General features: G+C 34.7%; 2 protein-coding genes across 7 annotated transcripts in view; both read right to left on the reverse strand.

Annotated features, from left to right (window-relative positions):
* Positions 1-7929, reverse strand: part of Ets98b (DNA-binding protein Ets98B) — a 39528-nt gene extending 31599 nt beyond the window's left edge. Inside the window, exon 1 of the mRNA XM_072893715.1 lies at positions 7279-7929. Within this exon, the coding sequence (XP_072749816.1) occupies positions 7279-7314 (36 nt within the window). The 5' untranslated portion in view covers positions 7315-7929. The remainder of the gene's footprint in view (positions 1-7278) is intronic.
* A 441-nt stretch (positions 7930-8370) lies between these two features.
* The window catches only part of LOC140666473 (RNA-binding protein 25), a 58959-nt gene continuing 43369 nt past the window's right edge, over positions 8371-23960 (reverse strand). For 3 of the 6 annotated variants that reach the window (XM_072893701.1, XM_072893699.1, XM_072893702.1), the window contains exons 6-12: positions 23183-23394; positions 22319-22937; positions 21618-22038; positions 21227-21451; positions 20982-21154; positions 20636-20782; positions 20355-20562 (exon numbers count right to left, since the gene is read on the reverse strand). In XM_072893701.1, the coding sequence (XP_072749802.1) occupies positions 20470-20562; positions 20636-20782; positions 20982-21154; positions 21227-21451; positions 21618-22038; positions 22319-22937; positions 23183-23394 (1890 nt within the window). In that variant the 3' untranslated portion in view covers positions 20355-20469. The other 3 variants (XR_012046756.1, XM_072893700.1, XM_072893703.1) reach the window with 3 other exon arrangements.

Here is a 23960-nt window from a genome sequence, read left to right on the forward strand (position 1 = left end):
CGTAACCGAGGCGAATCGGCAGAAAGCGCGATTACGCCTCTGTAAGCATCCACGAAAGGGAGCCGCGAATTAAGATCCCCCTAAGAAAATTTCTTTCCTGCGCGTATGGAGAGTTATTAAACGGGACTGGAAATTAAACGTGAATATAAAGGAGATCAACAAAATGCATTTTATATCCTCCGATTTGAAAAATTGTTTTCGATGAAGAGTTTTAATTCTCACTAATTGTAATTTAATTTCCGCACAAAGTGAAAAATTTATTCTAAATTTATTCTAAAATTATATATAAAATATTTTCTTTTTTATTTAAAGGGAACGGGGATATACAAATGTACTTTTATTGATAACGCTTGTGAAATTATTAGTGTATCGAGGAATTTATAGTTTTCTAAACAGCGAATGTGTGAACGCAAAATGAATTATAACAGTGATCGGCAAATTATTGCATTTTCATAAGTATATGTTGAAGAAAATCATCATCATCATCCATCCAGTACAGCGCATTTGTACAAAAAGGAATTGGAATGAAAGAGAAACAAATTATAGGCGTGACTTTCAGGAGAGCGTATGTATAGTAAAAGGTATACTTTTCTCGGCGCAATAAAATAAATAAAAGCTGCGAGGTGAAGTTGAAGAAATGTCAAGTGCCTCTTTATATCAATGAAAAGTCAATAACTAAGTATTGTTAGTTGATACTTTGTTTCTTCTGATAAGAATGGGACGTATCAAGGAAAAGATTCTCCTATACATAATATGCTTCGAATACAATCAATTTGAGATTTGTTTTCACGTATATTGTAATATTTGTAGTCATGATAGCGTTGAAAATTGACGGGGAAAAAATAAGCAACATCAAAACGATAACAGATTACGAGAGACTCGCGTAAACATTGACCTATACAGCGCTTCTCAAATTAAATTTAATAATATTGATGACAATCAACTACTAGTAAAGTTTGCTCGCTTGAAAAATGGAAATGACTTTTTCTCTTATAAAGAATTCTCATAATAATCTCCAACACTGTACGCAGGTACGCGTAATGCGTATACGAAACGTAATTGGAACGTATGCAGCGATAAATGCACACCGTAAACTGGCGCTTTTTTCATTGTTTCCTCTTTCAAACGCGTATTGTCAATCGTCTTCCCTTTGTAATAATTACGAAATCCAATATATTACTCTTCAATATCAAACATGCCATATACCCGAAAGCTATAAAAAAAGGTGGTAAAAATTTTAATGATATAAGAATTATTACGCTAAGGTAAACAAAAAAGCTTTACAAAACGAATAATTTAAACATCCATCGACTATAAAAGTACTTAAAAGATCTATCAAAGGAATAGTTCATTTAAGGAAATAAATGTTTAATCGCGTCTTTTGTTACATTTGTTCACGACTTTATTAAATTGCATATTCATATTAATTAAACTTTCTTTTATTTCAATGTATAATATAATTAACATTATTAAATTTTTCATCACTTTTGATACATTTTATATGTTTATATAGAATGAGTATTTCTTCGTTAATCCATGTCTCTTTTTCATGCGATACGCCGTATGACAGCAGTGACATGTCAGAAGAGAACATGGAGAACTTTCAATACATGATACGAAATAGCCACGTATCTTTCATTTGACCGCGTCCTTGGACGTCCACGACGTTTATCGTAAGCTAATAATACGACACTGGTAATTTATGAGATTGTAATTTATACGCCGTGTGTGTGTGTGTGTGTGTGTGGTTTGTGTGTGGCGCGAGTATTTTAATATTTTATTCGCGAGTTTGCGTGACAGAAATTTTATCGAAATCTTATTTAATGTCATTACAAATTAAAAAATTTGTTTGCTGGTTAAAGCGTGAAAGTACCTACGGGAAATAAGATTTTAGCATGTTATGAGACATGCCGTAGAAATCCGATTCAGAGGGGAAAAATTAAAGCGAATTACACTCGAATGTTGAAGGAACGATAGAAGACTTCGCGTGCTAATAAAGTACGCAGTTCGGAGGACGGCTCTCGACGCGGAAAGATTCGATGGATACTTCATTTGAGCGACAAGACAAAGGATATCGAAGGGTAATGGTTGTCGTAAATTTCGCGAGTTAACACGCCAAGAATGGACCACGGAAAGGATTCTTAGAACCGCATTGTGCGATCTTACGTAATCGGAATTCATTGATCGTAAATTACGAAAAAGTTAATCGACAACACATCGGTGAAATACAATAACTTTTTTTTTTCTGTTCAACGAGAGACTCGAAAGTTTACAAGAAGGTAACTTTGACGGTTACGTTGATTTTCATTCGATCGTTTATTTATTTATTATTACACGATGAATGAATTTGCGTGCAGGATAAGTCGTGAGAACTCGCATTTCCCAGAAACGTTTTCTTTTTTATTTCACACTGTACAACATGAGCCGCACGAGTTCGCTTTCCTCGATGAGAACTGCGAGAGGAGATATCGAAGGGGACGATCGACCTTTCGCGAAAGCCGCCTTTCGAAAATCCAGCGCTCTCGCCTTGCTCTGCCCTGCCCTGCCCTACCTCGCTTCGCTTCGAGGAGCTTTGACCTCGCTCGATTTACCTCGCGCAACGCGAGTAAACGCAACCCGGGAGAAAGAGCCGATTTGCGTCAGTAACGGCCACCCACGTGCGCAGAACGCCGCCGAACGTTGATTAATGTCCTCGATTTCGTGCTCCGGATCGATCCTTAGATCGTAGATCGCAAGCGCCGACACGCAAATCGACGTCGCTCTTGCGAGGGCTGACTCGTTCGACACGGCTGAAGATTGCGCAACCTCGTCGTATCTCTCGCTTGCGTTAACAAGCGACGACCTTTCATGTCCCTTTAGTACGGGAGAACGGTCTCGCAACGGCCTCGCGTTAACTAAGCTATAATACGAATTAGAGAATCCTAATGCGTCAGAAACGCAGCGAGATTTCATCCCGAAGCGACGGGAAAATGGTAGCTTTTCGTAGACAGGCTTGCATTAACACGTCGTATTATCTTAATAATAATCAGGTTTTATATTGTTCGCGCGATACAAATAGATTATATAGTATAACAAACAGTTTAAACCTAGCATCAATATTTTTGTGCCATTTGAAATCTCAAGGTATAAGAGTAATCGAGGCCTTAATAATTTGTAGTACTCTCGTAAAAATATATTATGAATCAGCTGATCGAATCGAAATTATCTCACAGATCTTTGTTTCGAACGGATGGCGATTGACCTTTGTTGAAAAACTTTATAAATCATTACTAGTTTTAATTAATTGATATAGTAAATTTTCCCTCTCTCTCTCTCTCTCTCTCTCTCTCTCTCTCTCTCTCTCTCTCTCTCTCTCTTAGTCAATCTTTACTGTTTTATATATGCGTTATTAACTTTTTGTCGTTAACTTTAGAGGCCACGATTGACAAGAGCCTCTGAATTATTCTTAAATTCCAAAATGTATCTCTGTAATGTGTTGCGCAATAATTTTAAGACACGAACTTTTTAAAAATAAATGCCGCCCCTGCAGAGATATTTCTTGCTATTTATATTGTATACTTTATGCTATGTTTTGCATTTATATTACTAATTACGTCTCCCTTTATTTTCGATAAACTCCACAGTAATTTTTCGAAAAAAGATAAATCAACAGGTAATATCGAATTTAACGGCAAGAAAAATTTAAATCTTTGACTTTAAACTCCACAAATATAATTTTATTGAAAAAAATAAAAATGCAAATAATGATTAAAGCAGCTACATGAATAAAGAAATAATAAAATTATATATCGGAATTTAAACGATTTTTCATTGAAAATAATGCAGATCTTCAAGCTGCTCGCAAAGTCAGGGCCGCACGAGAGAAGACAAGAAAAGAAAGGTGAAAGGGCACCAAGAGGGGGCGAGATGTCGCAGTTCCGAGAAAACCAACAAGGTCGTCTCGAATGAATCGATTTAATTCATTTCGCGAAAATGTTCCTCGCATAAAGAAAGGTGCGTTCCACCTTTATCTCCGAGCTATGCATCATAAAGCTAGCGAACTTTTAACGTAATAAATACCAATATGAAAAAAAAATTCGTAAGAGAAAAAAACTTGACTGTTTCTTACGTAATTTATTATGTCCTATTGAAATCAAAGAACATGTAGATATGCAAATGACTTTGCGTATATTATCTATAAATTTTCTCAAGCGTAACACATACGTGATAAGTATACGAGAGAAGAAACGGAGAAAAAGCCTTCGCGTAACTAATAATAAGTCTTTGTAGATAAAAATAATGATATTTATCGAATTTTGCAATGCAATTTCGTTGGTTTCATTAGGCGTCATCTTATTCTGCATTTTTAAACATTATTTCTTTGTCTTCGTGTAACATCAAAAGCAAATTCACGGATCGCATATTCAATCTCGGATAAATCCACGTAAAAGATCACTGTGGTGATCGAATCGTGTGGTATTTAAAATCAGAACAGATCTGTGCGAGATAATATATTTGTATATCCACAGTCGCGAGTTTCGCGACGTCGAGAGGAAAAAAAAACAAACAGAGAGAGAAAAGAAAGAGAAGAAGGGGCGCGGAAAGAAGTCGAAACCATAAAAATTGCACGGTGGAAACGAGTCTGGTGCAATTACTAGGCTGGCTATCCTCGGACCAGGAACGAACGACCAACCACGCCCTCGCTAATGCGAGCCCGCGCGAGACAGGATTTCGAATTGGCTCGGCAAGGACGCCTACTATATACAATGCTCCCGCCGGCACAAAGACCGGCTACTGACAATTTTTTAATTACGCCCTGTTTACGCGACCGCGGGACTCGATACGACAACGCGGCATGCCAAGCTCTATCGCCAACAATAAGTTTCGCATGATATGGGCGCGCGCTTTTCCACGCTCGTATCAGCACCAAAAATACGAGACTCTGGACAAAGAGCCTGCGAATATGTGAGAGAAAGAAGGAAAGAGAAAGACAATCGAATGAGAAAAGTCTGATTTTTCTTGCTTGCTTTCACTAGGCAAAGTAAATTTCCATTTAATAGATTTAAATTCCACGTCGATTGCATGAGCATAATAAAGGATTTTTTAAGGAAAAGGACCAAGCGATAATACGTGAAAGTAAAAAAAAAGAAAAGACAGCGATATACAAATAAAATAAAATATTACGCAATCAACACAACAATTACGCATGGTTACATCGCTAAGATAAAATTAAGAATCACAAAATAAGTTGCAAAAATATTGGTTGCAGAGAACCGTCTTTTATATTTCTATCTCATAAATGTTAACATTGTAAAATGTTATTTATTTCAGTATCAGAGAGAGAATTTCGTGTAAATATTTGAATCTTTTACGAAAGGCGTGCGATAATAGACGTTATCAACGAAATATAATCTATTATTCCTCAAAGCAAAGTCCAACAGAAAGTCGTTAAAGTTGTTTAATCGTATATTCGTATGTTAATTACTTCTTGTTTTTCGCGCATATCGCAGAGAATAAATTTGAGTGCATTTCTTTTTCCAAGATTTTTCTGGCAAAATTTCTTTGCTTTCTAATATTTTTTTTTTCAACTATGTAAAATAACAGATCGATTACTTCTCAAAATAATTATTAAATTAAAAAGTAATGATAAAAATAAGTTCAAGCAAAAAAATTTATATAATGCAAAATATTAATAATTGTTATATCAAATAACTGTGCATATTTTATGCAAACCTAACGCATACAACATTTAAATCCATACTAATTATATCTTTAAATTGTATTCTATTTTTTATTATTTATCAATTTTGATATAATTTCCAATTAATTTTCTATCTGTAATTACGCTTAAACAATATTTAATTTTTATTATTATTAAAAAACAATTATAATAATATATTATTCTATTAATATTAAATAACATTAGCCTTTGTTTCTAATGAAAAAAGTATAACTCTAGAAGATTACATAAAATTTAATATTATAAACTCTCTCACATAAAGATAAATTTATCTAATTGTAAGAAATTGAAGAGTATAAAAATAATTGAAGATATAAAAATTTTAAAGAAAACATTTATGATAATATTATTGTGTAAATATTGAATGACATCAACTTCTAAAGAAGTATCTCTAAAAAATGTAATTCCAAACAAGATTACATAAAATTTAATATACTGTTTCTTACATAAAGATAAGAAAATATTTCCAATTAATTTAGAACAAATAATTTTTTAGGGATAAAAATTTTAGAAAATAATTAATGTTTAATTTTATCTCAAATTTCCAGATTTTAAGTTAATAATTTACTCAAATTTACTCGGTTCACCTAAATAAATCAGAAAGAAGGCAAAACAGAACGACAACTATCTAACCGCGAGAAATTTTGTAAAATAGGTGAACAACGCACAACTCGCGCACAATAATACGGATGTCCAAGCGACGCGTCTTGCGGAAGTCGACAAACGGTGCTCGGTAAAAGTTGCGTCGCCAAGAAAATCGCGGACCAACAACGGGTTTCGCTTCTGTTTTTACCGCGAAATTTTCCATCACGTACCAGCGGAGTGAATTTCTCGGTTCTCGTACTCAACTATCGACACTGCCTATAGTGGTGGTAGATTCGAAAGTTAGCCTTCCATACGACCGACTCGCCGGCTCGTGTCTTTCCTCAACAGGGCCGTAACTACTTTGACGCGCGATATCTCTCGGGAGAATCGGACCTTATCACGGCTGTGACATTTTAATGCATTATTTATGTCAAGTCACGAATGTCTCAATATTTGTCAATTATATTTTCAATATTGTCAATTATATTTTATATTCAAGAAATCAAGCCGAGATACGGCGGTATATCAAACTACATATATTTACAGCTGCGCAAACGAATCACTTCTATCTATTCAAGTTTACTCTTAAGATTTAAAGCTACAAGATTATTTCCGGTGCAATAATATTCAGTTACATTCTTCGCGTAATTTTTAATGATGAATGTGTGGAACGATCATTATTGCTATGTACGTGGATCATTAGTACTTTGAAAAAAAAAACTTAATGAAGAACCGCTTAATGTTCAAAAGAATAATCGACGATTTTATGTAAAAAAATTCGTTGTTTGTAAAAACAATCGCATTAAGATTTATTTAATCACAATACAAATAACAATATAAATATAATAGATTTTCACATAAAATGGGACACGCGTTCAAAAGAAAACGATAGAAAATTCATATCAAATGCGTGATAATAATCAGGAAAAAAAAAATCATGGAAAAATAATTAGAAAGATCGTATCAAAACTCACCGTCTCCACCATGTCGAATCCTCCTCCGTAGACCATACCTCGTTCACTCGCGGCTCCACACTTTTGACAGCTGCCGTCCTCGCACGCGAGGATCAATCTCTCGGCGCTCTCAATCGAGAGGAGAGATCGATTTTGTTTCGTCTCTTCGCGGCTGCGTCGACGACAACGACGACAGAAAATCCACCGGATCCTCCTTGTCCCGCAGTGCCGTTGCGTTTTCGTTCGACAGTTTTTATCCAGCCGCTATATCGCGAGCTACCTCGTATCTCCGTCTTCGTCGCATGCGCGGACGTGCCTCTCGCGAATTCTCGCGGCTCCTCGCGGTTCCTCGCGACCCTCGCGTGTCGCGTACAATCGACCGACTGACCGCCGCGCGCCGCGCCAAGCGTGTGGCGGGACTGGCGGGAGTCGGTGGGCGCGTTCGAATCGAACCGAGCGCGGCCGAACGTTGCCGAAGCAATTTCGAGTCCGAGCGCGGGCGACCCACTAACTCGCACATGCGCGATGACGCGCGCGATCCTCGCCGGCCTGTCGCGCATTCGCGAATCTCCTCGACGCGGCAGACACGTGGTCCGCTAATTTCACGCTTAATGACTTGCCGCGCATTATCCTGCCAGCGGATCGGCAACACGACGATATGCACGCGACAGTGAAATTTTCGCGACGAGAAATGTAACACCTTTTTCCGTGCTTTCCTCGCAATTGATGTAATCACGAGAAATAGAGGAGCGTTTACGATATTTAGCGAGAATTTATATAGTCGCGGCTACATGATGAACATTTTTATAGCGGATAGGTACTCGTAAGTCGAACGTAACGCGCATTTCGCGACAAGTCGGGACAAGCGCACTAAGAAGAGTGACCTACTAAAGACCGGAGCGCATGCGCGCAATGTCTTCCCCCTTTTTTTTTTTTTTACTTAGCATGAACTATCAACGAGCGATCGGTCGATTTTACCTATCACGTAATGTAGTAAGGAGAACGTGACGAAAAGTTACATATTTTGTTATTCGATCATTTGTACAGGCGGCGACAAGACATGTAAAAGGCATACGAAAAGGAAAAAGTATGCTGAAGATGCGCACTGAATGGGAATAGTCTTTCGATTTAATCAATATTGTATCTAGGCGTCGACGCTTTCGCGAAATTTGTAACTTGACATTCGGCTATGACTTTCGTACAATTACTTGATTCCTTTGCATTCCTTTGGCAACGTAGTCGTAGTATGTGTTCCTGTGTAACAGACATATATGATAATATATTAATTATTTTACAAATCAATATTAAAATTAATTATTAAATTAACTAAAAATTAAAAGAAAATTAATTATTAAAATATTAACATTTTTTTAGACACTTAACACAATCAAAGATAATTATATCTAGTAAATTATTCCATTTAAAATAACAAGAAATCGTACTTTTCATAATTATAACATATATTGTAATTACAATGAATAATTTTTAGTGGCGTATATTGTTTTATGGTTAATGATATGATATAAATGGTATGCATGGTGCTGTTATGCGCTGCAAAGAATACGAATAGAAATGTTTAAATACACGTGTTAGTTTCAAAGTTAGCGCTCCCATAAGTCAGAGATTGGAGCAAGTGCTATGTGCGTCACGCACTCTTAACTGCATCCTGTCCATATGTGTACACCAACATAATTTTATTACTTTCAAACAATGTCCTCCGATAGGAGATTAGGATCTGTACCGCGAAGGTATATAGCTTGAGGTGTACAATGCTCTGAAATATTTTATCGATTAGCAAAAACAAACGGAATGTAATGCAAAAACGATTCTTAAGCGAGAAGACAATGCATTCTCTCTTTCTCTACCTTTTATTCTGCCAGTCTACTAGTTGAAAAACTGAGGTATACCATGGTAGCTGAAGCGTATATCTGTCACAAGATCACGCGTCTTGCGCGCGAGCACCAACCTTGATACGATAGTAAATAACTCGCATGTGCGTAACGCGCTCCTTGAAATCATAGTTCCAGCTCGGCTCGGCTCGGCTCGGCTCAGCTCGGCGCGGCGATTCGCGCGAGAGCGCGCAGGCATTTCGCGTGGGCGATTAGATCCGCGACGAGGGATAAAAATCGGCACAATGGCCCTTTGTGTGTCTGTCCGTTCGCGAGACGGTTCGGCGATGGCGTCGCGCGACGTTATGTCGGCATGTCGTCATTGTGAAACGAATTCCAGGCGTTTTTCCGGATCTGCGCAATGCGTAATCTGTCGCGAGTTGCGTAAGCGCCTACCTTCGAAGAAATGAATCGCTTTCCAAGGGTGGCCCGCGCCGTTACGTCACCGATCGACTCTCTTCGTTCTGCGCTGTACAAAAGCGCAAGATATGCATGATTGCATATATCGAAGATCGATGTACCTTATATTATAATGTACAGTTAATTTATCTCATCGATTCTAAGGAATATTATTGCCTTACTACGTCGAGTGTTATATTTGTATTATTACCGGGAAAACGTGTTTCGTAACGCGCCTTGTTATATGCTTTCCTAAGAAAGATGATAATTTAGTTGTGTTATCGCTATGTAGCGTGCGTGTATACGTATTACTTTTATCATTTTATACGTTTTATCTTTTGTCGTTTCTCATATATACAATTTTTTTAATTTTTATTATTTATCGCAAGGAAATAAAACTTATGACAACTATCGTTAACAAAGGATTTAGGTACTTATTGTTAGTAAAAATATATTCCACAAGAAATTTCATTATATTAAAATTGTTAATATTAAATAAATTAAATATAATGTATATTAAATTTAAATTTTCGTACAGGAATATAGACGAATATTTTTTTCAATATTCACAGAAGATTTTATGTATATATATATATATATATATATATATATATATAATATATATGTGCACAATATGCATAATGCATATAAGAATATAAAATAACATAAAATCAGTAAACGTTATAAAAAATGAAAATGTTTTACTACTGATGTTTATTACACGTATGATAGATAGGCATATTATTAAATTTCTCTCGATCGAATCTTTTTTAAAATTTATATTTAAAAAGAATTTTGCAGAATTTATATTTAAAAAGAAAAAACTTTTATAGTGTAAATTGTATAACAAACAGTTTAAATTTTCATGTGCAGTAACAATTGCAAAGTAATTGCTAGTTCCAAACTGTAATTTCGAAGAGATCTATAACTCAATCTTTTTCCGATCCTGTCCTTCTTCCTGATGCCATTACAGTCCGTGAAAGTTGCATCACGATCCCTTAGAATTCCCCTTATGCAATCGATCGCAATCGTCACGTAGGACCTACAAGATTATTCTTGCGCATAAGCATCGTGATCTCGTTTCGTTCAACTCAAACTTATGAGTAATACTTGTGAAATATATTGAAAAAAATATATAAAGAATATTGACATATATATCCTTGCACATATTCGTAAGACGCACTTAATTTTTTTATCTCAAGCAGTCCCATTACGCGATCAATATTGACCACAAACGCACAGGTGTTCGCTATCGAGCGATCTTTCCTCATTACGAAAAAAATGCATATCCGGTTAAGAGTTAGTTAGCTTCATTTCAGGGAGTTGTTGCCAAATATACGTGGAAACATGTGTTTAAATGCAATTATATATCATACACACACACAGACACATATATATATATATATATATATATATATATATATATATATATATATATTAGTATTGCTATATATTTATATAAATGTTATTGTATAATTTAATATTAGCTGATATTTAATATTATTTTTAAGATTAACACGTAATGTGAAAAGCGTATGTTAATCATGCTATTCGAATGGTAACGGTATGAAAGGCGTTTGCGTCATCACTGTGACGGAACTCAAGAGGAGAAAGCGCGTTCACCGAAAAGAGTCTCGATTATGTTTTGTGCATCCCCGAACATGACAGAAGAAGAAGGGTTCTTTCGTGTGGGAAACGTGAAGGACGGCAAAAACAATAATGCGCAGATCTCCCTAGACATGACGTCCGTTGGACCATCAGCGTTTAAAGAAAGAGAGAGAGAGAAAGAAGGAGAGAGAAAGGGGAAGAGAGAGCGAGAAAATGCGAGTGAGAAAAAAGTGAACAGGATTTACATCGTAAAGGAAGAAAACAAGACTGTAAAAGTGCAATGACACTTTTACGCTTCTCTTACGCTATCCTGTGAGAGCTAATGTGAGAGCTGTGAGAGCTAAATTTGCATTTCCGTCGAGAAATTAATTCCAGAAAGAGTTTCTGTAGCATAATTGCAATATGACAGTCAACTTAATTATAGATTATCATATAGACGTGTAATAATTAAAACGTTTAATCCGTTGATTTTTTAAAAATAATAAATAAACATCCTAAGGTATTTATTTATTTTTTTAAGTCGCAAACACATAAAATAAGTTAAAATATTAATTAAAATTAAAATTATTCTTTCTTTCGCAAGAATTTTATAAGAATAATAATAAAAAAAAGTTGTACATATAATCATTGAAAATGTTAAAAACAACATATACAATAACTTTTTGGTTATTATGTTTAGCTTTAAATTAAAAGACCACAAGATTCAAAATTTTATAATTTTCCTATTTTTAAAATTTAAACGATGTAATATTTCGAAAAACTAATTATATTCTTAAAAAGTAGATTTTTTCATGTTATATGTCATAAGACAATTTTTTTTGAAACTTTTTATTTATTTTAATATTTTTCTTACTACTTGAAATAATTACTTTTTTTATATAAAGTTAACAGTATTTTTCATTATATTATTTCACATATTCTAATTTAAATCAGCAGATTCATTTAATTTAACGAGCTCTCTTCAATATCAAGTTAATCCTACGACTTATGCGGGAGAGGAAAATGATAGACCGCCACTAGGTCATTACCGAGGAATTTTCGCGTGTTTCCGTCCGATCGGCAGAAAATCATTATTTTATCGCCGATGAGGCATTATCTTCCGACAATCGGGATAATAATTGTCCACCGCGTAGCCGAAGACTCGCTCTCGAAGATATCCCATTGTTCGAAGGATCCTAGCCCGAGATAGCAGATATTTTTCATCGTCCCGCATCTTTGTAACGTTCGCGTATTGCGACCACCCCGCGGTATCTCACATGAGGTCTCTGGAGCATACTTAGGTCTCGTGCACACTGAGAAACGAGAAATTTTGTTTCCCTACCGAAACCGCGATTTGCGACGGGTATCATTTACTCTAAATTTTTGTTATCTTTTAATCCAAGAGTGTCAAACTCTATACTCTTTTAAATTGAACCAGTAAAAAATTTCATTGAAAATTAGTGAGTATTTCATTAATTTTCAGCGAAACATTTATATTCTGATGATTAACTGTCTTTTTGTTTCTCATTAATTACAATAGTAAGATTTCACTAAATCAATAATAATCGTACATATTTTCGTCGTAGTTTTCTCCTGTAGTTGCTGTATATTTAATGTTGAAAAATTAAAAATTATATATACATATTATACTTTTTTTAGTCTTAATTGTGATAGAAAAAAAAAACAAGATTGTTGGTCAAATATTATACAGATATTTCTTCAATAAAATATATTGCTATAAATTTATCTTATATATAATATTATAATATAAAATGTATTTTAAAGTATTTATTTAAACAGATACATTAACTGAATCCTTCAGTGAAATTTCACTGATTTGCGCACTGCTATTTTTATAAGTGATTGTGAAACCCATGACTATTTACTGCTTTTCAATGATAATGTACTGATTTTATTTAATAGAGTACTTGCGCACAATGGCAAATGTCGCAATCGATTAATTATGTCGTAGCCTCGGTGTATCATCAACAAGAAGAAAAATAAGCGCTCCATAGTTACTATGAATGAACTGTAATCGCAGGAAACTCATCTCGCAGCTCTCTCGGGATTCTTTTCCAAGGTATTTTCTCGCGTTTCGTTATTTTCCCGAGATCATGCTCTCGGCATCGGTGAACTTCTGCCGAGGATACGCGCGAGATCGCGTTGCGCGAATCTGGCGGCAGATACGACGTAATTACGATCGTGCTGGCCATTATCTATCGCACGAGTAGCATACGAGTTGCAGAGAGTTCTCGTGCAAAAGGTTACAACACGCCATCGCGGCTCGTACATACATCTATATATACATACATATATATATATATATATATATATATATATTGTAACCTTTGCGAGAGGCGCACCGCGTCGTCATGTCGCAATATCCCTCACAATACGCGGCGTTTGCCGCCGCGCGCGCCTAACGCTTTTATCGCACGAATTAATGGTGCGCGGCGTTTTTAATAAACCCGCTGATTTATGGAACGCGCTCCGCACCGTTCACTGTTTCTTTTTTCTTTCTTTCCTTTCTTTCGTTCATCCAATACACATGAACCTTTCTTCATACCGGGACGAATAATGAAGACCGTCGGGCTGTGCGCGAGAGAATCTGCTCGCGAGAAGAAGAAATTTCACGCCTATTCCACATCGCGTCGCTTCATCACTCGTGCTGCTCCTCGAAAGAGAACACGGCCTATTCATTGATCGAGAAAAAACTAAATTTCCTCCGCCTCTCATCGTAAGATATGACATTAAAGCGGAAAAATGTTGCAAAATTACTTGATAATATAACACATTGATATCAATTTTAAAATATGAAAATTTCTCTGCTGAAAGATCATCTCTGTAATTTGGCATTTGTAATATTTCTAATTTAAGAAGTAGCTTGTTAAATAAAGAGATTAAAAAATTTTAATAATTTCAGAACAACGTTAGAACAACAAAACCGATTTTTCAATCTTTTTAAGAAGCAAGAGCGCGAAAAAAGAGGAAGGGATGTAAAAATACTCGTGGAAGTATCATACAGCGAGAGATAGAGATTTTTCTGATCCGGAAAGATAATCCTCTCTACGCGCGAATCGTTGTGAGCCGATCTTAACGTGATCGGCGCTTATTGAGAAGCAGCCGTGATATTGGATAGAAGAAGAGCGAGGTTTGGTCGTACTTGGTAAAGAGGAGGGAAAAGAGGAGCGGACGGGCGTCCACCTTCTCTTCAGGGTGCTCTTACCGTGCGTAAATATAGGGCATACAACGTAGCGAGTGCACCGCGGAGGGTGACCCCGATGACCCAAGTGGTACCCGAAGGCAGCCAACCTCGATGAAGAGGACGAGCCCGCGAGAGAAGCGTGAAGGGAGCGAAGAGAAAGAGAAGGGGAGACGCGAGGGAGGAACGAATCGTTGAGCCGGTCCAAATGGAGAAAAAAGGCAGATTCGCCAAAGAGGAAGAAGAGAAGAAGAGGAGGAGGTTGAGAAAGACAACGAGAGAACGAATAAAAAAAACAGAGAAAGAGAGAGAAAGAGAGAGATGGTACGCTAAAGAGACGTACGTTCCCACACGAACCCCCCAAGATGCGTCCTGCCATGCTCGGGCCTCTGGACCCCCGATGCCCAGAAGCTGATAAAAACAGCTACAAAACTGCCTACCGGTGTTTTCTGCCTTTTGCTCCTGCATTACTCCTTCTTACTGCCGTCTCTCTTCGACACCTTCTTTCCGCACGATCGACTCTGCTCTCCGTTCTTCTTCATTTAATCTACGCACAGAATAATACATACTATATTTAAGTGAATATTATGTTTTAAATATTTTATAAATTTATATATAAATATATATTTGTAAGTCTATCATAAACTCATTACAACCATAAAATGTATTCAAAATACTTTTTAAATCCTAGTAATTGCACTCCAACAAATAATACTAAATTGAAACACAAATTCCATTTGCTTGTTACACAGAATTGACAAGTAGAGAAAACTACAAATTTAATAGATCTTTTTTTCTTTGATAAGAACTCTTTTATTTTATTTGTATCAAGTATTAATTTTCTTATCAAAAATAATTAGTTATTTCTAAAAAAGAAGGATTTTTAATATGAGAATAATTATTTCTCTACATGCACACTAAAAATATGAATTTACTAAAATAAATATAATTTTCTAGTTTCAACACTATGTTTCGCTTTTTCTGTTGCGTAAAATTGGGACAAATATATCTAGTTTTTCTCTTTGATACAAATATTCTTAAATTAATATATCATAAAATATTTACATTAAGCGAATCTGATTTGTTAAATATATTTTTAAGATATTCTTGAAAAGAATAAATTCTTCCTTTCAGTATGAGATTCTTTTCACGTGAGATTTTCTCTACAACTTGTGAGTATTTCAAAACTTCATATTATCAAGAAAATATTCTGAAGATAATCATAAAATTTATTTATATAAAAAAAAAAATAAATTATATTTTTCAACAGTAGAATGATATTTTTTCTGTATATAGTCTCGAAAGTCAGATCGAAAAGATTTCTAAAATTTGACAATCACAAAAAACCGTAAGATAATTTTAGGTATCAATTTCTTAATGACAATAGAAATCTATATTAATAGAGACTCTGTAACAAATATAGTTTTATATATAATCAACATTTAATTACTAATATATAATATCCCTTTCCGTTAACATAATTGCTATTAATTAATATAAAATTAGAAAGAAAATTGGAAACGTGACGAGTATCGGCATATATTTACAGGGGAGCAAGGGAGGGTTCGTTGACATACCGGGACGCGAAGTTTAAGCTCGCCGATGTCTGATGGCAAATGCACGTATCTTCTCCTGAATTCACATCCCCCGCTCATATTGTGTCGGGATCGCGGATTGCGACATAGATTTACCGTGGGAATCGCGAGACGATAGATCGCTTATGGTTGGCGCGCGTTGCAATTCCACGTCGGATGCGGTCGTGTTGTTGTCTGTGAGTCACACATGTGGGGCGCCGTTGCTACACTTTCTATGATTCAGTGTGGAAAGAGAGTCGAGAGTACGTATCAGAATTGCGAAACTATCGTCGAGATCGGCGGATTATTATTGGGAAGGTATACATACGTGCCGTGATTTTTACGCGCGCGCGCGCGCGAGAGAGAGAGAGAGAGAGAGAAAGAGTGCAATCAGCCTGAAAAATGACGCGTGAAATTGCAACGGCGATAATTTCTGCGTGTGGAGAGTACCAAAGTACAACGGAAGTGACTAACGCGATTTTTAACTCACCACTGCGTCATATGTCACTCGTGACGTCGATCACCCCCCCCCCCCTCCTGTGTAAGCAATTAAATTTCTAAATCGGTGAATAAATCTATTAGTATTATTCGTTACACGTTTCAACAAGTTTCAGAATAATAAAAAAAATCAGTCATTAAAATTCAAGATTTAAAAATCCTATATGACGACGATATACCTTGTTCGTTGACAATTAATATTGCTGTTAATATTAATTAAGAAATAAATATTCGACAAAATAAACTAAAATTCAACTAAGTAAATGCAATTTATTTTTCTTATGGTGATGAAAGATGAATGAGTAGCATAAAATCTATAATTACTATTGTACCGTGAGTTTGATTCTATGGATTTAGTCGTATACAAAGTTACCGTCTAGAGAAACTCATCTGGCGGTACATAACATTATCGATAATTACACACTTAGCCTTCATACTAAATATATAAACTCTTTGATCATGCACACCTAAAAAATACGAGATAATCATTTATGAGCGGATATGAGACGATCGATCGTCTTGGAGAACACTGGCGACGCTTCCAGTATATTCCTAAGAAAATTCCAAGACATATCGTCTCTTTGTTTCCCTTGCATGATCTTTCGTACAGGATGAAATTATCGTGAGACCGTATCGCGGATCAGATCATGGGATCGCGTTCATTTAACATTTTAATCGATAAAAAGCATCGACAGAGCTGCGTGATTTGAAAACAAATTTCCGATATTTTATAATCGAATCACTGTAATTAAATGTATCTTTCTTTAATCTAATAAACTTTCTATGCATGTATTTTTCGTCAAAGTTAATCTCCGAATCTTATTGTTAGAGAAATAGATCGATATAAAAATAGTTTTATATTTAATTTTCAATTAATTAATTTTATATTTTATTGTAAATTTTTTATTCTATGTTTAATGTGAAAGAAAAAGATTAATCTTGTTCTTCTTCTCCTTAAATCAAATATTTAATTTGATTTAATTTCGTTAGATATTAATTTAAAACAATCCGCAAGTCATTGTCGGAAGATGAAAATTACGATCATTAATAAAAATAGCCATTAATCGCAATTACTCGGCGCGCGGAATTTGTGTGTTCGGATACTCCTTTCTTTTCTTTAACTCGGTGAAAGTGCTGGATACGCTCGAGCTCCGTTAATTTATTTAAATTGCCGTGGTCTCTCTTCGTGTGCTTCCCAACGATTCGATTCGCCATTGTCGGTGAACCGTCGTTATTTATCGGCGCGTAATTTCGTTTCACAGTCAGATTTTTGTAATATTGACGTCAGAATGAGTAAAAGGGAGATGAATTAAGATCGCACTCTTTTCTCTTCTAATCAAAAATATATAACATTTGAATCGAGCATGCGTAATTATTAAATTACCGAACAAATGAACAAATAGATTGAAACACATAATTTTAGAATTAATTAATACGAAACACAAGTAAATACAATACATACGGAAATAAAATCGCGAAAAATTATAAATGCAAAATCTTAAAAATTATAATAAAAAATAATAAAAAATATGATAAAATAACCAGTAAAATTGTAAATAATAATTAACGAATGCAGTTTTAATACATGGAATTATTTATCATACATTTTAAGGCATGTTTATTAACAATATATTTTTATACACTCATGCAAGTTTACCGTGTATAGTATGTATAGTATACCGTACGCAGTGCGTTTCGCAAGTCGAATTATCCAATTATCTGCAATCGAGATTATATCTTTAAAAGGTAATTGAAGGGATCAATTTTAAATATTATTATCAAACCTAAGATTAGAAATCAAATATAATCAAAATATTCGTAAAATTAAAATATTCTTTTCAATATATAAAAATATATAATATTATATATACATATATAATGTATATTTTTTATATATTTTACATATTCTATTTATATTTTATATGCACCGTGTAAAATAATTAAAATAATTTTTAATTAAGACGCGTCACAAGAGATTAATTATTTGAAATTATATAATAAAATTGTATTAATAAATACGATGCACTGTTTAGATACATAAACTGTTTATATAAATACATGCATAAAATCTTCTACTATATACTTTTGATTTTTGTTGTAATTAGAATTTTAAGACAATCACAAACAACTCTACTTCAATGCTTTTACGCATGAATAATAATAATAATAATAATAAAGTAAATTAAGTTAGAATAACATAAAATTAAAAAATAACATGTTTTTATTTTTGCAAAATTTAAAAAAGTAACATTTCTGAATCAATCAGAGAATCAATCATTAAAATATAACATAATAAAAGTGCTATTACTTATTATACGTCATGTTAAAAAAATAAAATAATTTGTACTCTTTAGCAAAAAAAGAATCGAAATCAAAATATTTCATCATGTGATACAAAAAGCTTGAACTACGAATAAACAGATTAATCTCAAAGTTGAAAGACAGAGAAAGAGAGAGAAAGAGAAAAGCGAAACCTACAAGAAAAAAAAAAACATAGAAACGAGTCAATTAAAACCTTTTTTCGACGAACCTCAATTTATAATTCGTCAACGTGAATTTTATATGAACCATTCGAAAGTCCATTAATGATTTACACGTCCTTGCTTTTTGTCGCAAAGGAGGAAACTCGCCGACCTGTTTCTCGCGGTAAAAATAATGTGTAACTGCGCCAAAATTGAGAATCATTTACGATTAATCTCTCAATTCAATAGTTAATACAGGAAGGTGGGGGGGGGGGGATCCGCGTCATTTTCCACTGTTCGATCATTTTATCGCTCAAAATACGTCATCGCGAGTAATTAACGTTACAAAATCAAACTGTCCTTAATATTTTCGCAATAGTAGAAGGCAAAAAACGGAGCAAGCAACAGAAATCGATCGTGATAGTTGGTTTCTCGTTGAAATCAACTTTAAGATCAATTTGTTTGATCTCAAAATAAAAATAATGTATATAAAAATTATTCTTACCGATATTTTACTGCATAGTCAGTTAATTATCACGTTTGGACATAAAAATCAAAGAAATGTATGCACACTTGACTGAATATTAATCTCTAGCTGGGGTTGAACAGCGAAGTGATATTATCCTTTTCTTTTTTTAAAATACACAGAAATCTTCACGGAGTACATGCAGCGACATCTAGTAGCCAAGTAGAGTAGACTATAGTATTTGTTGTGCACTGTGGATAAAGGAAGGAAACTAATGTAAAAATTAAAGATAAAAAGAACACATTTCTTATATAGAAAAACCTATACATTTTTAATTACATGTGTAAGATATAAAAAGAATCTCATGCACTTATCTTTTCATACATTGTTCGGTTTAAGATATTAAAAAAGACTGATAAATGTATTGGAAAATGAATATGATAATATTTCTACTATACATCTGGCTTTTCTCACACAAAAATCTCATTAATTATACAATATATACTTTATGTTAATATACATATCTTTTACATATAAAAAATTGATTAGAAACAAACGACGTATTTCTTGTTTTGATATTAATAAATTTAACATTGAAATAACTGCATATCATGATATATTAATACCATGCATGATACCATATCATGCAATTATTACTGTTATTTTTAATGATTTATATTCATTACAAAAATATTTTATTGCATTCGTTATATGAAATTTATCTGCTAAGTAATGAGCAAGAAAAGACAGTGCATTTTTTTTAAATCTCTATACACAGTTAATAAACGTAACATTAAAATAATTGTGTATCAAGATATCAATATTTTATTTAATTTTTTATCATGTAGGAATCACATCACTTCCTGTCTGATGACAGTCACATATAAATTGAAGAACACTAAATATATATAAATCGTAATTTTACAAGTTTTATTTAATGTTATAGTTACTACACATTTAGTACCACCTATTGATCGAGCGACACTTTTTGTGTTTGCTAGGAAAGGATTCCTACAATAGTACGATAGTAAATTGCAGCAATATATAGATATTTAGCTCCTATAAACATTTGTATTCAAAAGAAAAAAGTTTATGTGTAATATAAACCTTGAATTGATGCTTTTTCGGACTCCATTTACTTGACTAAGCCCATTTTCTTGGCTTCCACCTCGTAAATCAGTAACCTCCACATTTTGACTACAAATACTTCCGCTTCTTCGTCTAATACCTGAAACACACGAAATATGTATATTTCACATAAAAGATATAAAACGCTTCAGCAAGAAATATTTGACAATTACCATCTGTACATCGTCAAGTATTCCCTGAGGAGAACTGCCCGCCATTACTTTGCTACAGATAAAATCCACTAAAGTAGGTTCCGGTTCCCCAATATATTCGATAATTTTTTTATTGATCCAAGGTCTTATCCTTTTCTCCATCAATGTCTAAAATAACAAAACAAGAGAATACATAAAAATGTGTAAAAACAGAAATTACATCAATAAAAGTTAATTTGCTGTCATAAATAACAATACTCTTACTATGATATAGAAAAAAAATAGATTTAATTAAAGACAATTGTAATTAAACAATATTAAATAATATAACAAAAATAATTTCTTCCAAGGAATAAGTGACACTTACGTTATCAATGACTGCCCAATCGAGTTGGTGGCCAAATAATGCATTCTTATCAGTCGGTATTTTATCTATTAAAGATTTTATATGTTTTCGCTTTTCTTCTTGGCTTTTTGTACTTTCTTCTTTCCCTGCCTTCGTAGCTTCTTCAGTTTTCTTTTTCTTTTCATCGCCATAATCTGTAAAAATATAAACTATAAATATTCTAGTTTTCCTCATTGGAGTTAATAACGAAGATAAAAGTAATTTACCTAAAGGTACAAGTTTCCGTTTCTTCGCGTTATTAGCAGCATCATCATCATCATCGTTATTGAAAACATCTTTAACGTCAATACGACCTTTTTTCCGCGTTTGATTCGGTTGTTGTGAATTCGTGTTAACAGTAGTAGTGTTAGGGCTAACCGGCGTTTTACCACCTATACCATGATCGCTAGCACGATTGCCTCCGCTTCCCATAGCAAAAGGAACAAAATTACCTATATAAAAAAATGTAATTGTAAATAGAAAATAAGCTAATATACATAATATCTGTCAATTAATTATGGAATGTATAATTACCAAAATTATAAATAATACTATGAAAGAATGCAGAGATTATTAAATCGCAACAAGATAAATATTATATCAAGGAATAAATCTTACTGCCGCTTGTCTTTTCCGGTTCACTGACAAGAGACATGCGTGAATCTTCATCCAGTGATGGTGGAATGGATTGAGCTGGCGTTGCCGCCGATTGATGCGCCGGTGATGGCCGTGCATCCTTTAGGCTCTCTCGGTCCGCTTCCGCGAATCCTTCTTGATTCTCCTCACCGTCACGATGATGATTCTGGTGATGTCTATGATGTCGACGATGATGATGATGATGTCGTGGCGGTGTTCTAGATGGTGTTTCCGGTTGAGAAACTTCGTCAAATTGCACACCATCGTCGCTATCGCTCTCTATTGGCTCGGTTTCTATCGGCGGCATTATTTCCTTATCCTTCTTTGCCGCCTTATCATCCTCTTCGTCGATTATAGTAATCACTGGTTTAGGCTTATACTGTTCCTCTCTTTCAGCTTTCAACTAATGAGAAAAAAACAAATCATAGAAATAAATAAATTTTTAATAAAACTTGAGAAATTTGATGCACTTTCTTTGTTACCGTAATTACATAATTAGAATCTATAGCAATGTGTAGCGCAAGTAAGATAAATTTTATGCAATAATGTAAAATAAAATTTTCTTATAAAGTAAACTTATGCATACAAGAGCTCGAAAAATTAATATAATTTTTTATAAATAATATATAAATAAAATAGAAAATTTTATATATTATATATTATATTTAATTTATATAAATTACCCTTTCAAATTCTGCACCAGGATCCGGATTAGAGGTATCTGCATATAATTTATCGCGTAAACGCTGAAGTTCTTGACGTTCCGCGCAACGATCCCGCGAATCGGCCTCAGCTTCCAGCGCTCGTTCTTCGAGCCGGCGGGACAGTTCTTTACCCTTATAATACTTAGCGTCATCACGATCGTCATCGTAATCCTCGAGAAATTCCTTGAGACGTTTTGCCTCCCTCTCTCTGGCCTCGCATTTCGCGCGACGCTTCTCGGCTTCCTTCTCGTATTCTTTTTGTTTACGCCGTTCACGTGTCTCCCACGCCCTTAGACGCTCCTGATATGCCGCCTCTTTCTCTCTAGCTCGCCTCTCGTTCTTTTTTCTCTCCTTCGCCTCTTCCTCCTCTTCTCTCTCACGCATAATCTCCCTCTCAGTCTTTCTCACCTCTTCTCGCTCCCGTTCTCTCTCGCGCTCCCGGTCTCTCTCCTTCTCCCTGTCTCGCTCGCGTTCCCGCTCGCGTTCCCTCTCACGATCCCGATCCCGCTCTCGTTCCCGTTCTCGATCTCTTTCACGTTCTCTGTCTCGATCTCGATCTCGGTCATTTCTCGATCGCTCTCTGTCACGTTCTTTAGATCTGGAAAATTCAAGATTATGAAATAGTTGCAAAAAATATACTAAAGCAATAAGCTAAAAGAAAAAAAATATTTAAGTCGAGTCACTTGTAAATGTTGAGGGGTGGCACTCCAGAAAAGCTCGCACAAGTTCCTATACTGTAATCAAGGTGTGTTCACCACACACATTTCTTACTTGCAAACATACTTAACGTCATACACTTTATACGTTGTACGTCGATGCGTCTATTCTATGCAGAATATTTACCTAGATCTAGAACGACGTTTGTCCCTTCTACTGCCTGTACTATCACTACGACCTTTATGAGATGTAGGACTACCAAGTTCCCCATCTTGATCCTCCTTGTTAGAAACATCGTCGTCGCGTTTATCGCGTCGTTCTTTCTCCCGCTTTTCACGTTCCTCCTTTTCGACGGCCTCCTTCTTTCGTTTCACCTGAGCCTTCTCCTCCTCCTGCTTCTATAAAACACAAGAACGTGGACGCAGGTGAGACAAGAATGTTGAAACAAGAGTATCAGTTTGTGATATTGATGGAACCAAGAAACTAGCAATCGTATCTTCCTTAAGCAAAACACAAAAAAGACGAGAAAAAGTTATTCGTAAATATATATTGTTATCAACAAATAGAAATATCATTAACAATCGTTATAAAAACGAGTAAGTTATCAAATAGCAAGTATTCAATAAAACTTTGTCAAACTAAAAAATTCACGAATATTGAACAATCTGTTGAATAAATTTGGTCAAAACGCCCTATTATTAAAAACCATGTGTCTTTGTTTATTTTCAAAAAATTGCCGAATTTTTACATCTAGGAGAAGAAAAATTCGTATGTGTAGAACGATTACTAGTTATATAAGCCTTAATCATCTGACATAACGAATGTAGAGAAATGTTCATTTCAATATGGTATACTCACTCCACTGGAGTATGCTCGATCAGCAGCATCTTACACGCGAAATCTCGTTTACATATCAATTACCTAAGTGCAGGTACAAATGTTTGGATACAGGCATAAGAGTTAT

This window comes from Anoplolepis gracilipes, chromosome 6 (assembly GCF_047496725.1).
Source record: "Anoplolepis gracilipes chromosome 6, ASM4749672v1, whole genome shotgun sequence".
Taxonomy (NCBI): Eukaryota; Metazoa; Arthropoda; class Insecta; order Hymenoptera; family Formicidae; genus Anoplolepis; species Anoplolepis gracilipes.